At 40.9% G+C, this 14,821-nt stretch overlaps 1 protein-coding gene across 10 annotated transcripts in view; it reads right to left on the bottom strand.

Annotated features, from left to right (window-relative positions):
- shtn1 (shootin 1) overlaps nucleotides 1-14,821 on the bottom strand; it is a 106,888-nt gene that overhangs the window by 18,548 nt on the left and 73,519 nt on the right. For all 10 annotated transcript variants that reach the window (XM_087998840.1, XM_043712827.2, XM_043712831.2 and 7 more), the window contains one exon: nucleotides 14,437-14,583. In XM_087998840.1, coding sequence (XP_087854966.1) covers nucleotides 14,437-14,583 — 147 coding nt within the window. The remainder of the gene's footprint in view (nucleotides 1-14,436; nucleotides 14,584-14,821) is intronic.

The following is a 14,821-nucleotide window of genomic DNA, read 5'->3' as shown; positions in this document are numbered from 1 at the left end:
AGCACAAAAACAGACCATTCAGTCCAACTCGTCCATGCCAAACCAGATATCCTAAAATGAATCTAATCCCATTTGCCAGAATTTGGCCCATATCCCTCTCAACCCTTCCTATTCATTTAGAAGAAAGTGAGGACTGTAGATACTGGAGATCAGAGGCGAGAGTGTGGTGCTGGAAAAGCGCAGGTCAGGCAGCATCCAAGAAGCAAGAGAATCAATGTTTCAGGCAAGAGCCTTCATCAATGATGATTCTCCTGCTCCTCAGATGCTGCCTGACGTGCTGTGTTTTTCCAGCGTCACACTCTTGACTCCTTCCTATTCATGAAGCCATCCAGATGCCTTCTAAATGCTGTAATTGTACCAGCCTCCACCGTTTCCTGTAGCAGCTCATTCCATACATGCACCACCCTCTGTATGAAAAAAAATGCCTCTTTAGGTTCCTTTTAAACTTTCACCTCTCACCTTAAATGTTTGCACTCTAGTTTTGGATTCCTCTACCTTGGGATAAAGACCTTGGTTATTCATCCTATCTATGCCCCTCATGATTTTATAAACTTCTATATGGTCACTGCTCAGCATCCCATTCTCAAGGGAAAACACCCCACAGCCTATTCAATATCTCCAATAGCTCAAACCCGCCAACCCTTGCAAATCTTTTCTGCACCATTGCATTTGATCCCTCTAGCCCGCTCTGCCTTTCAATAATATCATTGCTGATTTGTTTATGTATCAATTTCCATTTTCCCATCCATCCTCAATAACTTTTGACTTCCTTTCTTAACAAGAACCTACTTCTGCCTTAAAAATATTTAACGACCCTCCCTCCACTGCCAGGGGCAAAGCGTGCCAAAGTTGCACAATGCTCTGACAGAAAAATATTTCCCTCATCTCTGTTATAAAAAAGTGGCCACTAAGTTTTAAAACAGTGTCCCCTAGTATTATGATTGTAACTAATGTTTATACTGGACAAATCAGATTCCAGATTGAAATCTGGCTTGATAGGTCTTTTTTTTGTTTTAATGAAGTGATCTTTCACTGAAACACGAGCTTGTTATGCTATAGATTTAGGCTTAACATTAAAATTCAAGTTTATTACACAAAGAAATGAAGATAAAATAGAATAAAGCAAACTATTTACATAGAACACATATTTAAAGATTTAACTCCATTTAATCCCAAAAGCCCCTTTAATTCAAAAATCCCATACTCACACCAGAGTGAATTTCCTTTTCCAACACACTATAGAATTTAAAGGTAATTTCAAAGAATCTGACAGTGTCTTCCTCAAATTTTCATACACATAGCATAAACTTACTGAGCATCAGATAAGCCCTTCATGTTGTAACCAAACACTTTTGGTCTAGAGCTCTTACTAACATTCCATACATGCACCATCTTCTCCATGAAAAAGATGCCCCTTAAGCCACTTTAAAAATTTTCCCCAATCACTTTAAACCTAAGCCCTCTAGTTTTGGACACCCCTACCCTGGAGAAAAGACTTAGGCTATTCACACTAATCCATGTTCCTTATGATTTTATAAACCTCTACAAGGTCACCCCTCAGCCCCTGACACTCCAGGGAAAGTAGCCCTAGCCTAATTAGCCTCTCCCTATAGCTCAAACCCTCCAACCCTGGCAATATCCTTGTAAATCTTTTCTGAACTCTTTCATGTTTCACAATATCCTTCCTATAGTAGGGAGGTCAGAATTGCATGCAGTATTCCAAAGGTGACCTAACCAATGACCTGTACATATGTCACTAGTTCAAATTCAAAGATATATATATGTATATATACACATATATATGTATGTGTGTGTATATATAAATAATGTATATCATTTAATTTTGAGTTTGGATCTTTGAATCTGAACTAGTGACATATGGGTTTTCTGTGTGTCTAAAGGGCTTTCGACAAATAGCTATTATAAGGGATTAGAGGAAGATAGTGGTTATGTCGCTGGATTAGCAATCCAGAATCCCAGGCTGATGTTCAAGGGACATTGAATCGTACCATGACAGATGGTGAGTTTTATTTCAATTATAAAAAGGGAATAAAACAGCTAGCTTAATTGTGGCCATGAAAACATTTCCAATTGTATAAAAACTCATCTGGGGCACTGTCTTTTAGGGAAGGAAATTTGTTTTCCTTACCTCGTTTGGCCTACATGTGATTCCAGATGCACAGCAACGTGGCTGACTCTTAAATGCCCTCTGAGTGTTTGGGGATGAGCATAGCCAGCATGTCATATCCATGAATGAATAAAGGTATTTCTTTATCCATAGTGATTTATTTGAAAATGCAGAATGAGAAAAAATGCTTCCAGAAAGTGAGTTTTTGTTTACATTAGTTGTCCACACGAACACTTCAGTCAACATATCATAACCTGCATTTGCCTAACCATACCAACTTAATTATAGCCTCTAAACCAGCTAATTTTATTGAACTATGAATTTCATTCCACCATCTTACACAAATGAATCTAATCAAAATACAAGGAACTGTATCACCAACCAAAAATGAGTATGGGGACACTCTTCCAAGCTGGGAAATAAAATTGCATGTATTTAGCTTGGAGAGTTAAAATGTATCAAGCCGAGCTTCATTTCTATTTTCATTTTGCTTATCATGGAGACTTTTAAAGACGTTTGTATTCTCACTATACACGAGTCCACAGTTGAGGGTCACTATGAATAAAATTATTCCTATACTTAATTGCCAGTTTTCTCTATATTTATAAATGATTGTTTCACAGACCAATGACATTATTCCACACCAGCATTTTCAACTAGGCTTACATGATAACAAGGGAGGATTATCTGAAGAGCAATTTCACATATAATGCCCTACGATCAGTCAGATTAAGGCATTATATGTTAGATTGTTCTTTATATAATCCTCGCACATGCAGGGCCAGTTGAAAATGCTGATGCGGAAAAATGCCATTGGTTCTTTTTTATAAAAATGCTTACATTTATTTTATGACAGGAATGATATACCATAAGAATAAAAATGATCGAGCAAGGTCTCAAAGATTTGGTATAATTTCTTCAAAAACATTGGAAAAATCTGAAGGAGATATTCCAGCTAAGAAGAAACAGAATATGATTACAAAGAGAAAGTATGATGACAGCTACATTCAATGTAGATTCTTAAAGCTTGGAAATTATATTCCATTAGGTAGGTATTCCATTAGGTGTCATACGTGTGAAAACAATGACTGGTTCTGGAATGAAAATTCATGATTTGACGAGATGTTTGCAGCAAAGACATGCTGAGTTCAAGTATATTGAGCACTACTGAGTACTTTGATAACTTAAGTCAACAATGAAAATTCAACAAAAAGATACGTGGAAGAAAAGGGCAGTTATTTCTTAAGAACAACTTTTGATAAAACCTATTAATAGCTTTTTACTAAGTTGTTCATATTCTGTCTTTACTTCAAGCCAGAGGGTATCCAAAGGCAGAGTCTTGAATAATTATTCCAATATTGGATCACTTCCCAATTCAATGAGGTGATCCTTTTTTGACTCTGATAAATGACAGCTTATTGTTTGACTGCGAGAGTGAATGAACAGATCCATTACACACAAAAATTCAATCTGAGGATTATCTTCAGATGGAAAACATTCCTTAAATTTGACCTCAAGCTTATCCACTTGTTCTGAAATGGTTTAGTAATATTGTGCACGCCTCATTTGGTGCTAACTACTATCCCTAGCAACATCATTGCAAGTTTTAATGCCCTTAAAATGCCCATTAATTGGTAATATAATGCTAAAACATATAGAGTAATAGAGATGTACAGCATGGAAACACACCCTTCGGTCCAACCCATCCATGCCAACCAGATATAAAAATGTGTTGCTGGAAAAGCGCAGCAGGTCAGGCAGCATCCAAGGAGCAGGTGAATCGACGTTTCGGGCATGAGCCCTTCTTCAGATTCCTGAAGAAGGGCTCATGCTTGAAACGTCGATTCTCCTGCTCCTTGGATGCTGCCTGACCTGCTGCGCTTTTCCAGCAACACATCTTCAGCTCTGATCTCCAGCATCTGCAGTCCTCACTTTCTCCATGCTGACCAGATATCCCAACCCATCCAAATTCCTTTTAAATGTTAAAATTGTACCAGCCTCCACCACTTCCTCTGGCAGCTCATTCCATACACGTACCACCCTGTGTGTGAAAACGTTGTCCCTTAGGTCTCTTTTACATCTTTCCCCTCTCATCCTAAACCTATGCCCTCTAGTTCTGGACTCCCCCAACCCAGGGAAATGACTTTGTCTATTTATCCTATCTATGCCCCTCATAACTTTGTAAACCTCTATCAGGTCACCATTCAGCCTCCGATGCTCCAGGGAAAACAGTCCCGGCCTGTTCAGCCTCTCCTTACAGCTCAAATCCTCCAACCCTGGCAACATCCTTATAAGTCTTTTCTGAACCCTTTCAAGTTTCACAACATCTTTCCGATAGGAAGGAGACCAGAATTGCATGCAATATTCCAACAGTGGCCTAACCAATTACCTGTACAGCCGCAACATGACCTCCCAACTCCTGTATTCAATACTCTGACCAATAAAGGAAAGCATACCAAATGCCTTCTTCACTATCCTATTTACCTGCGACTCCACTTTCAAGGAGCTATGAACTGCACTCCAAGGTCTCTTTGTTCAGCAACACTCCCTAGGACCTTACCATTAAGTGTATAAGTCCTGCTAAGATTTGCTTTCCAAAATGCAGCACCTCGCATTTAACTGAATTAAACTTAATCTGCCACTTCTCAGCCCATTGGCCCATCTGATCAATATCCTGTTGTAGAGGACCCAGCATCAATCCTTGTGGCACTCCACTGGTCACAGGCCTCCAGTCTGAAAAACTGGAGGAAGTGGTGGAGGCTGGTACAATTTTAACATTTAAAGGAATTTGGATGGGTACATCAATAGGAAGGGTTTGGAGGGATATGGGCTGGGTGCTGGCAGGTGGGACTAGATTGGGTTGGGATATCTGGTCAGCATGGAGAAAGTGAGGACTGCAGATGCTGGAGATCAGAGCTGAAGATGTGTTGCTGGAAAAGCGCAGCAGGTCCTCTTCTGTAATATGCACATTTTGCAAGGTGTCACCATCTATTTTGCCAATTAGTATATCTTCCATGTCCTTTTCCACAGTAAATGCTTATGCAAAATACTCATTTCGTATCTCCCCCATTTTCTGCAGCTCCACACAAAGGCTGCCTTGCTGATCTTTGAGGGGACCTATTCTTTCCTCAGTTACCCTTTTGTCCTTACTGTATTTGTAAAAACCCTTTGGATTCTCCTTAATTCTATTTGCCAAAGCTATCTCATGTCCCCTTTTAGCCCTCGTGATTTCCCTCTTAAGTATACTCCTACTGGTTAAGACTAAAATTGGGCCTTTGAAGACAGAAACGGGGAACAAAGAAATGGCAGAAGAATTGAATTGTTACTTCAGATCTGTGTTCACTGGGGAAGACACAAGCAATCTCCCTGAGTTAACAGTGACTGAAGGACCTACTTAAGGGAATTTATATTTGCCAGGAATTGGTGTTGGAGAGACTATTAGGTCTGATGGTTGATAAGTCCCCGGGGTCTGACGGTCTATATCCCAGTGTACTAAAGGAGGTGGCTCGAGAAATCGTGGATGTGTTGGTGATTATTTTCCAGAGTTCGATAGATTCAGGATCAGTTCCTGCGGATTGGAAGGTGGCTAATGTTGTACCACTTTTTAAGAAAGGTGGGAGAGAGAAAGCAGGAAATTATAGACCAGTTAGTCTGACCTCAGTGGTGGGAAAGATGCTGGAGTCTATTATAAAGAATGAAATTACGATACATCTGGATAGTAGTAACAGGATAGGTTGGAGACAGCATGGATTTATGAAGGGGAAATCATGCTTGACTAATCTTCCGGAATTTTTTGAGGATGTAACTCTAAAGATGGATGAGGGAGATCCAGTAGATGTAGCTTACTGGACTTTCAGAAAGCTTTCAATAAAGTCCCACATAGGAGGTTAGTGAGCAAAATTAGGGCGCATGGTATTGGGGGCAAAGTATTAACTTGGATTGAAAGTTGGTTGGCTGATAGGAAACAAAGAGTAGAGATAAATGGCTCCATTTCGGAATGGCAGGCAGTGACCAGTGGGATACTGCAAGGATCAGTGCTGGGACCGCAGCTTTTTACAATATATGTTAATGATATAGAAGATGGTATTAGTAATAACATTAGCAAATTTGCTGATGATACTAAGCTGGGTGGCAGGGTGAAATGTGAGGAGGATGTTAGGAGATTACAGGGTGACCTGGACAGGTTAGGTGAGTGGCAGATGCATGGCAAATGCGGTTTAATGTGGATAAATGTATGGTTATCCACTTTGGTGTCAAGAACAGAAAAGCAGATTACTACCTAAATGGAATCACTTTAGGTAAAGGGGCAGTACAAAGAGATCTGGGTGTTCTTGTACACCAATCAATGAAGATAAGCATGCAGGTACAGCAGGTAGTGAAGAAGGCTGGCCTTCATAACAAGAGGGATTGAGTATAGAAGCAAAAAGGTTTTTCTGCAGCTGTACAGGGCCCTGGTGAGACCACACCTGGAGTACTGTGTGCAGTTCTGGTCTCCAAATTTGAGGAAAGACATTCTGGCTATTGAGGGAGTGCAGCGTAGGTTCACGAGGTCAATTCCTGGAATGGCGGGACTACCTTACGCTGAAAGTCTGGAGCGACTGGGCTTGTATACCCCTGAGTTTAGAAGACTGAGAGGTGATCTGATTGAGACATATAAGATTATTAAAGGATTGGACACTCTAGAGGCAGGAAATATGTTTCCGCTGATGGATGAGTACCGAACCAGAGGACACAGTTTAAAAATACGGGGTAGACCATTTAGGACAAAGATGAGGAGAAATGTTTTCACTCAGAGAGTGGTGGCTGTATGGAATGCTCTGCGACAGAGGGCAGTGGAGGCCCAGTCTCTGGATTAATTTAAGAAAGAGTTGTATAGAGCTCTCAAGGATAGTGGAATCAGGGGTTATGGAGATAAGGTAGGAACAGGATACTGATTAAGGACGATCAGCCATGATCACATTGAACGGTGGTGCAGGCTCGAAGAGCAGAATGTCTATTGTCTCTTGTCTACTGCCTTTATATCTTCGATGGATTCACTTAATCTATCCTGTCTATACCTGACATATGTTTCCTTCTTTTTCTTAACCAAACCCTCAATTTCTTTAGTCATCCAGCATTAGGGGTAATCCAAAATGGAGGATGGGAAAATTTTCTGGCTGTAAGAGCTCTCCTTTTTTTGAGGTATTTTAGGTGCTGGAGGTGATTTCCTCGAATTCCAGGAGCAGCAATTACTGTTGTATGTGCTGTTGCATTGTTTTGGAACTTTGGAAAAAAAAGTCAAAACAACAGCAGTTTAAAAAGGGAGAAGAGCAGACATAGGAAGCACATGGTGAGGACAGTGCAGGAGAGAGAGGGAACCTGCACAGTTACTGCCTTTGCTGTTTTTGAATTCATGTGTCGGTGGACATCCGAGTGCATCTGGGAAAATTAACAAACAGTGAATTTCACAACTAATCTTGGAGGAACTTGTTTGGGCGACGTTCACAACACAGAATCAAATAAGTTAATTGTTGTTTTCAGAGAAAGGCTGTATTAGTGAGTACAATGGGTTCTTTCTTGATTATATGTTTTTGGAGATAAGTCTCTTGATCAAACTTAAAATATAAGCCATAGCTATTAATTTAACCTGGTGCTGTGTTTTGTAGAGGAATAAGACGGTGTTATTTTCTGTGTCTGTAGATTGTGAAGGAGCAAAAATGGCCTTTGCAGTGATGTGGGAGTTTAAAGAGAGTTTAAGGGTTACTGCGGATCACATCTGCCATAAATGCTGTTGGATGCGAATCTTATCAGATCGAGTGGATCGTTGGAGAAACAGATAGAAGCGATGAGGAATTTGCAACAGCAACAGTATGTGATGGATGGCAGTTATAGGAATGGGGGAAAGTTTCAGATACAATCACATAGATGGGTTAACTCCAGGAAGGGTAAGAGAGGTAGACAGCTAGTGCAGGAGTCTTTTGTGGATATACCCATTTCAAATAGGTATGCTGTTTTGGAAAATGTAGGGGACGATGGATTCTCAGGGGAACGTAGCACGAACAGCCAAGTTTCTGGTATTGAGACTGGCTCTAATGCAACAAGGGATATGTTGGCTTCCAATAGATCAATTGTGTTAGGGGATTCTGTAGTCAGAGGTACAGACAGATGTTTCTGTGGCCAGCAGAGAAAAAACAGAATGGTGTGTTGTTTCCCTGGTGCCAGGATCAAGGATGTCTCAGAGAGGGTGCAGAATGTTCTCATGGGGGAGAGGGGCCAGCAAGAGGTCATTGTCCACATTGGAACCAATGATATAGGAAGGGAAAAGGTTGAGATTCTGAAGGGAGATTACAGAGAGTTAGGCAGAAATTTAAAAAGGAGGTCCTCAAGGGTAGTAATATTTGGATTACTCCCAGTGCTACGAGCTAGTGAGGGCAGGAGTAGGAGGATAGAGCAGATAAATGCATGGCTGAGGAGCTGGTGTATGGGAGAAGGATTCACATTTTTGGATCATTGGAATCTCTTTTGGGGTAGTAGTGACCTGTACAAGAAGGACGGTTTGCACCTAAATTGGAAGGGGACTAATATACTGGCAGGGAAATTTGCTAGAACTGCTTGGGAGGATTTAAACTAGTAAGGTGGGGGGGTCGGACCCAGGGAGATAGTGAGGAAAGAGATCGATCTGAGACTGGTACAGTTGAGAACAGAAGTGAGTCAAACAGTCAGGGCAGGCAGGGACAGGGTTGGACTAATAAATTAAACTGCATTTATTTCAATGCAAGGGGCCTCACAGGGAAGGCAGATGAACTCAGGGCATGGTTAGGAACATGGGACTGGGATATCATAGCAATTACAGAAACATGGCTCAGGGATGGGCAGGACTGGCAGCTTAATGTCCCAGGATACAAATGCTACAGGAAGGATAGAAAGGGAGGCAAGAGAGGAGGGGGAGTGGCATTTTTGATAAGGGATAGCATTACAGGAAGAGAATAGGGCCCCTCAAAGATCAGCAAGGCGGCCTTTGTGTGGAGCCGCAGAAAATGGGGGAGATACTAAATGAATATTTTGCATCAGTATTTACTGTGGAAAAGGATATGGAAGATATAGACAGTAGGGAAATAGATGGTGACATCTTGCAAAATGTCCAGATTACAGAGGAGGAAGCGCTGGATGTCTTGAAATGGTTAAAGGTGGATAAATCCCCAGGACCTGATCAGGTGTACCTGAGAATTCTGTGGGAAGCTAGAGAAGTGATTGCTGGGCCTCTTGCTCAGATATTTGTATCATCGACAGTCACAGGTGAGGTGCCAGAAGACTGGAGGTTGGCAAACGTGGTGCCACTGTTTAAGAAGGGCGGTAAAGACAAGCCAGGGAACTATAGACCGGTGAGCCTGACCTCAGTGGTGGGCAAGTTGTTGGAGGGAGTCCTGAGGGAATTCCTGTATTTGGAAAGGCAAGGACTGATTAGGGATAGTCAACATGGCTTCGTGCATGGGAAATCATGTCTCACAAACTTGATTGAGTTTTTTGAAGAAGTAACAAAGAAGATTGATGAGGGCAGAGTGGTAGATGTGATCTATGTGGACTTCAGTAAGGCGTTCGACAAGGTTCCCCATGGGAGACTGATTAGCAAGGTTAGATCTCATGGAATACAGGGAGAACTAGCCATTTGTTGCCAGGGTTGGAGGATTTGAGCTATAGGGAGAGGCTGAACAGGCTGGGGCTGTTTTCCCTGGAGCGTCGGAGGCTGAGGGGTGACCTTATAGTGGGGCATGGATAGAATAAACAGACAAAGTCTTTTCCTTGGGGCCGGGGAGTCCAGAACTAGACGGCATAGGTTTAGGGTGAGAGGGGAAAGATATAAAAGAGACCTAAGGGGCAAGTTTTTCATGCAGAGGGTGGTACGTGTATGGAATGAGCTGCCTGAGGATGTGGTGGAGGCTGGTACAATTGCAACATTTAAAAGGCATTTGAAAGGGTTTATGAATAGGAAGGGTTTGGAGGGATATGGGCCGGGTACTGGCAGGTGGGACTAGATTGGGTTGGGATATCTGGTCGGCATGGACAGGTTGGACCGATGGGTCTGTTTTCATGCTGTACATCTCTATGACTCTATTTCCTATACCTACCACCAGCCTTTCCTTTCTCCCTAACAGGAATATGCTTTCTCTGGCCTCTCGTTATCTCATTCCTGAAGGCTTCCCATTTTCCAGCCATCCCTTTACCCGCGAACATCTGCCCTCAATCAGCTTTTGAAAGTTCTTGCCTAATACCGTCAAAATTGGCCTTTCTCCAATTTAGATCTTCCACCTTTTGATATGGTCTATCCTTTTCCATCGCTATTTTAAATTAATAGAATTATGGTGACTGGCCCCAAAGTGCTCCCCCACTGATACCTCAGTCACCTGCCCTGCCTTATTTCCCAAGAGTAGGTCAAATTTTGCACTTTCTCTAGTAGGTACATCCACATACTCAATCAGAAAATTTTCTTGTACACACTTAACAAATTCCTCTCCATCTAAACCTTTAACACTATGGCAGTCCCAGTCGATGTTTGGAAAGTTAAAATCCCCTACCATAACCACCCTATTATTCTTACAGATAGCTGAGATCTCCTTACAAGTTTGCTTCTCAATTTCCCTCTGACTATTAGGGGGTCTATAATACAATCCCAATAAGGTTATCATCCCTTTCTTATTTCTCAGTTCCACTCAAATAACTTCCCTGGATGTATTTCCGGGAATATCCTCCCTCAGCACAGTTCTCATGTCCACCCAATCCGATGCTGATGTTCTGAACTAACTTCGTGTCTAACTTTGGAATAAATGCCGTCTTTCAGTATAAGTGCTACCCCTTCACATTTACCTAGCATCCTATTCTTCTTGAAAATCACCCATCCTGCAGCTCAGGACCCAATCCTTGTCAATTTGCAGTCATGTTACTTACTTGAAAGTGTGCTCTCAATTTGTTAACAATGTTATGAATACTACATTCTTTCAGATACCTTCAGAACATATACCTTTGTCTTTTTGTTATCTGTGTACCATTTAGACTTGATTGCTGGTGTAGTTCTGGTTTGTTTGCTCTGCCTCTTTCTGCCATTCTCTGACCCTCACTATTACTATTTTCCTCTTTTACCTTGAATCTATCTTTGATATATCATATGCCACATTTCATCCTTTGTCACCAGTATTTAAACTCCTATCTACTCCCTTAGTTACATGATTTACAAGAACACTAGTCTCTGCTCTGTTCAAGTACAAAAAAGTGGTCACCAATTTAAGATAATGACGTGGAAACATCTTTTCTATCAGAGGACTCAGTCCTTAAAATTCTGTTCTTCAAAAGGCAGTCGATGTAGAATCTTTAAATTATTTTTTGGCAGAGACAAATAAATTCTTGATTATCAAGGGATGAACAATTATCGAGAGTATGCAGGAATGTACTGTTTGGGTTAAAATCAGATCGGGCATGATCTTATTGAACAGTGGAGCAGACTCAAAGGACCAAGTGGCCTACTCTTGTTCTTGTTTGAATGTTTGTGTTGGCTTTATCACTGGTACAGCTTCCACTTTTTATAGAATTGATGCCAGTGGCCAATGAAGTATAAAACCACATCTTCCATACCAATCTTTGAGCCACGTATTCATCTATCCAGCTTTTCATATCTTATGCCAATTTGCACGTGGCTCAGTTAACAAGTCGGAAACCATAAGCTTTGAGGTTCTGCATTATAATTTAGTGCCTGGCTCCTCATACTGTCTGTGTAGAACCTCTCTCCTTGTGCTACCTATGTCATTGGGACTGACATTAACTGAATCTTCACCCCTCATATTGACATCATCACGACCTGGTGGCTCAGTGGTTAGCACTGCTGTCTCACAGCACTAGGGACCCGGGTTCGATTCCAGTCTGTGTGCAGTTTGTACATTCTCCCTGTGTTTGCGTGGGTTTCCTCCAGGTGCTCAAGTTTCCTCCCACGATCCAAAGATTTGCAGTATAGGTGAACTGGCCATGCTAAATTGCCCATAGTGTTCAGGGGTGTGTAGGCTAGGTGCATTAGTCAGTGGTGAACATAGGATACTAGGGTAGGGCAATAAGTCTGGGTGGATTACTCTTTGGAGGGTCGGTGTGGATGTGTTGGGCTGAAGGATCTGTTTCCACACTGTCGGGATTCTATGATGTTGCAAATTTTGCTCAAGTCCTGAGCAAACATTCTGGCACTGAGCAAGCAATACTTGTTCTTCGCTGAAAAGAATTGTATTGATCCATCTCACAATGATTACCTACTACCACTAGCTTCCTTGCTGCTCCCCCAATGGTGGTGCCATGGTCAGTTAGCTCATTCGCTCTGCAGCACCCCATCTCATCCAATCAATCTGAGAAAACCTCAAACCTATTGGACAATTGTGGAGGCTGACAGTCCTGCTGTCTGGGTTCCCTTACCTACCTCTCTCACAATCATATCGCTCTGTCCTTGTCCCTGACTGTTCACCAAATCAGAAGATCCAATGGTAAGTTGTGTTATGGCCTCCTGCTTCAATGAATCTTGATAACTTTCCCATTCTCTGATGCATCACAATGTCTTTGGTTCAGCCTCCAGTTCAAACTCTGAGCAGCAACCACTTGAACATTGAGCATTTGGCACAGATGGATATGCCCTAGATCATAATGGCATCCAGGAGCTCTCATACGCTGCAGCCTTGAACCATCTTGCTGCCGTTAACAAGTTCTAATTATTTGATGACATTATTCAATTATATATGTTGCATTTTATGTTTTGTCAACTTTATCATCAATTTTTATACTATGTTAAAACTTAAGGATAGAAAAGACCTTAATCACTTAACGCAGACTCACAAAATAGCTCGTTCCTTTCTCTGTAGTACAAGAAGAGCAAACTCCAATGAATCCTCTGAATCTGACTCTCTGATTTAGGGTTTTTATTTCTCATCTGCTCTTCTAGATGATGCTAACTGCCTGTCATGGTGTCATAACTTCAATTTCTCTTTTAAGTGATGCTGACTTACCGAATTGAGAAATTTTTATTAGCCACTCCCAGAATGATACACAAAATATGCTGCAAAGCAAACTCTCCAAGTTGACATCCAGGCATGCAAATCAGTTTGGAGACAATTCAACAGTTGTTATCAGATCTTCAAGTCCAGCAATAAGCAAAATTAGAAACAACTTTAACCTTGAAGCTGATGACAACTGAACTGTTTATTCTCACCAGCCACGTTTGACTTGATTGAATGATTCCACTTCTATTGCAAATTCTGTTAGAAAACAGTGATTTGTTTTGCAAAGAAAGTCTCATTTTGTTCATGATTTTTGGTTGGAATTTTAATATTTTTGTCCTGCAGCTCCACTCATTTGATGAAAGCATTTAAGTGCTACTGACTGCCTATTTTTCTTACCTGCTCCTCTAGGTGATGATAACTGCCTGTCATGTGGGTCCTCACTTTGACAGCTCTTCTGGATGTTGCTGACAGCCTGTCTCAGGCCCTTTGGTTCTTAGCTTTTCTGAGTGATGTGGTCTGCCTATTGTCATCTATGATCTCACATTAATAAGACCCAAAATTTTACTACATCCTGTTTTCCAGTAAGACACTTTAATGTACCCTCACATTCTTATGTTTCTTATCAGTAACTTAAATATTAATAATTTAACTAATCAGTCAATATATATAAAACCGTGTGTGGATCAAATGGATGTCCTTTAACAGACAAAAAAAATCACACTAAAATTTGTGTTGCTGAAAGATCATTGCAGGAGCTGTCACTGAGGTTTGGACAAATCATGTAATGGTGGTTTCAAATTCTACCGTGGCAGTTTCAGAAATTGACATGGCTTTTTTTTTGTAAAAGTTGGAATTTAAAACATTGTCAACAATCAAAGTACTAAGAAAATTATAAAGTGGTTATATTAGTTATATATAAACTTTAAACTATAGTCTACAGAATGCATCAAGTTTAAGACATGGAATGGAAGACTTGCTAAATTGAAGGGCCTTTTTCTGTGCTGTAGACCTCCATATTAAAAGACTATAGAGTGACAAAATTAGGTTGTCTTAAAATTCATTTTGTCCATAAATGTACTTTAGGAAAGGAAAGATATCAGCATAAGTATGTTTCAGCCCTATATATCATTTCATTCTGACATCAACATGTTGACTCTGAATTGTCCTCTGATGTGGTTTAGTAAGGAAAGTTTTCACCTCTGTTCAGTAAACTAGGAATCAGCAAAAATGTCAAGCCTTCCATACCAAAATGAACTTCTATTAAAGTAACACATTTTTTCCAGGACTAATCTCACTAGTACATCTTACCTTTTTCTCATGCAGAATTCGCTCCTCCTCTATAGTCTCTGTGACAATAGCAAGGTCATCAAGTGCTTTCATCAACTGCTCATTAGGCACCATCTTCTGAATAAGAATTTGACTTTGCCTTTTAAATTTCTTTTGTTCCAAAAGCATCTGCCGTGAAGACAAATTTATTGAAACTGCAATCACATTCCTGAACAAATTTATTATTTAGTTTGCAACATGACCACTGGTGATCTTTTCCCCATGTTATCCATCTTAGGAAATTTGTGCCTGCCTGTTTTGAGAGTCATTTTCATCATCATCAAATCTAATGCCTGGAATGGTACCAATCACTATGGAAGGCTCATAGCCTCACACTAATGCTAGGCTCATGATTAAATAGTTTCTT

The sequence above is a fragment of the Chiloscyllium plagiosum genome, unplaced genomic scaffold, assembly GCF_037043375.1.
Source record: "Chiloscyllium plagiosum isolate Xiang-an unplaced genomic scaffold, Cpla_swu_hap1 HiC_scaffold_22, whole genome shotgun sequence".
Classification (NCBI taxonomy): Eukaryota; Metazoa; Chordata; class Chondrichthyes; order Orectolobiformes; family Hemiscylliidae; genus Chiloscyllium; species Chiloscyllium plagiosum.
The sequence above is the reverse complement of the archived record's forward strand: the minus strand, read 5'-3'. Positions and strand labels throughout refer to the sequence as shown.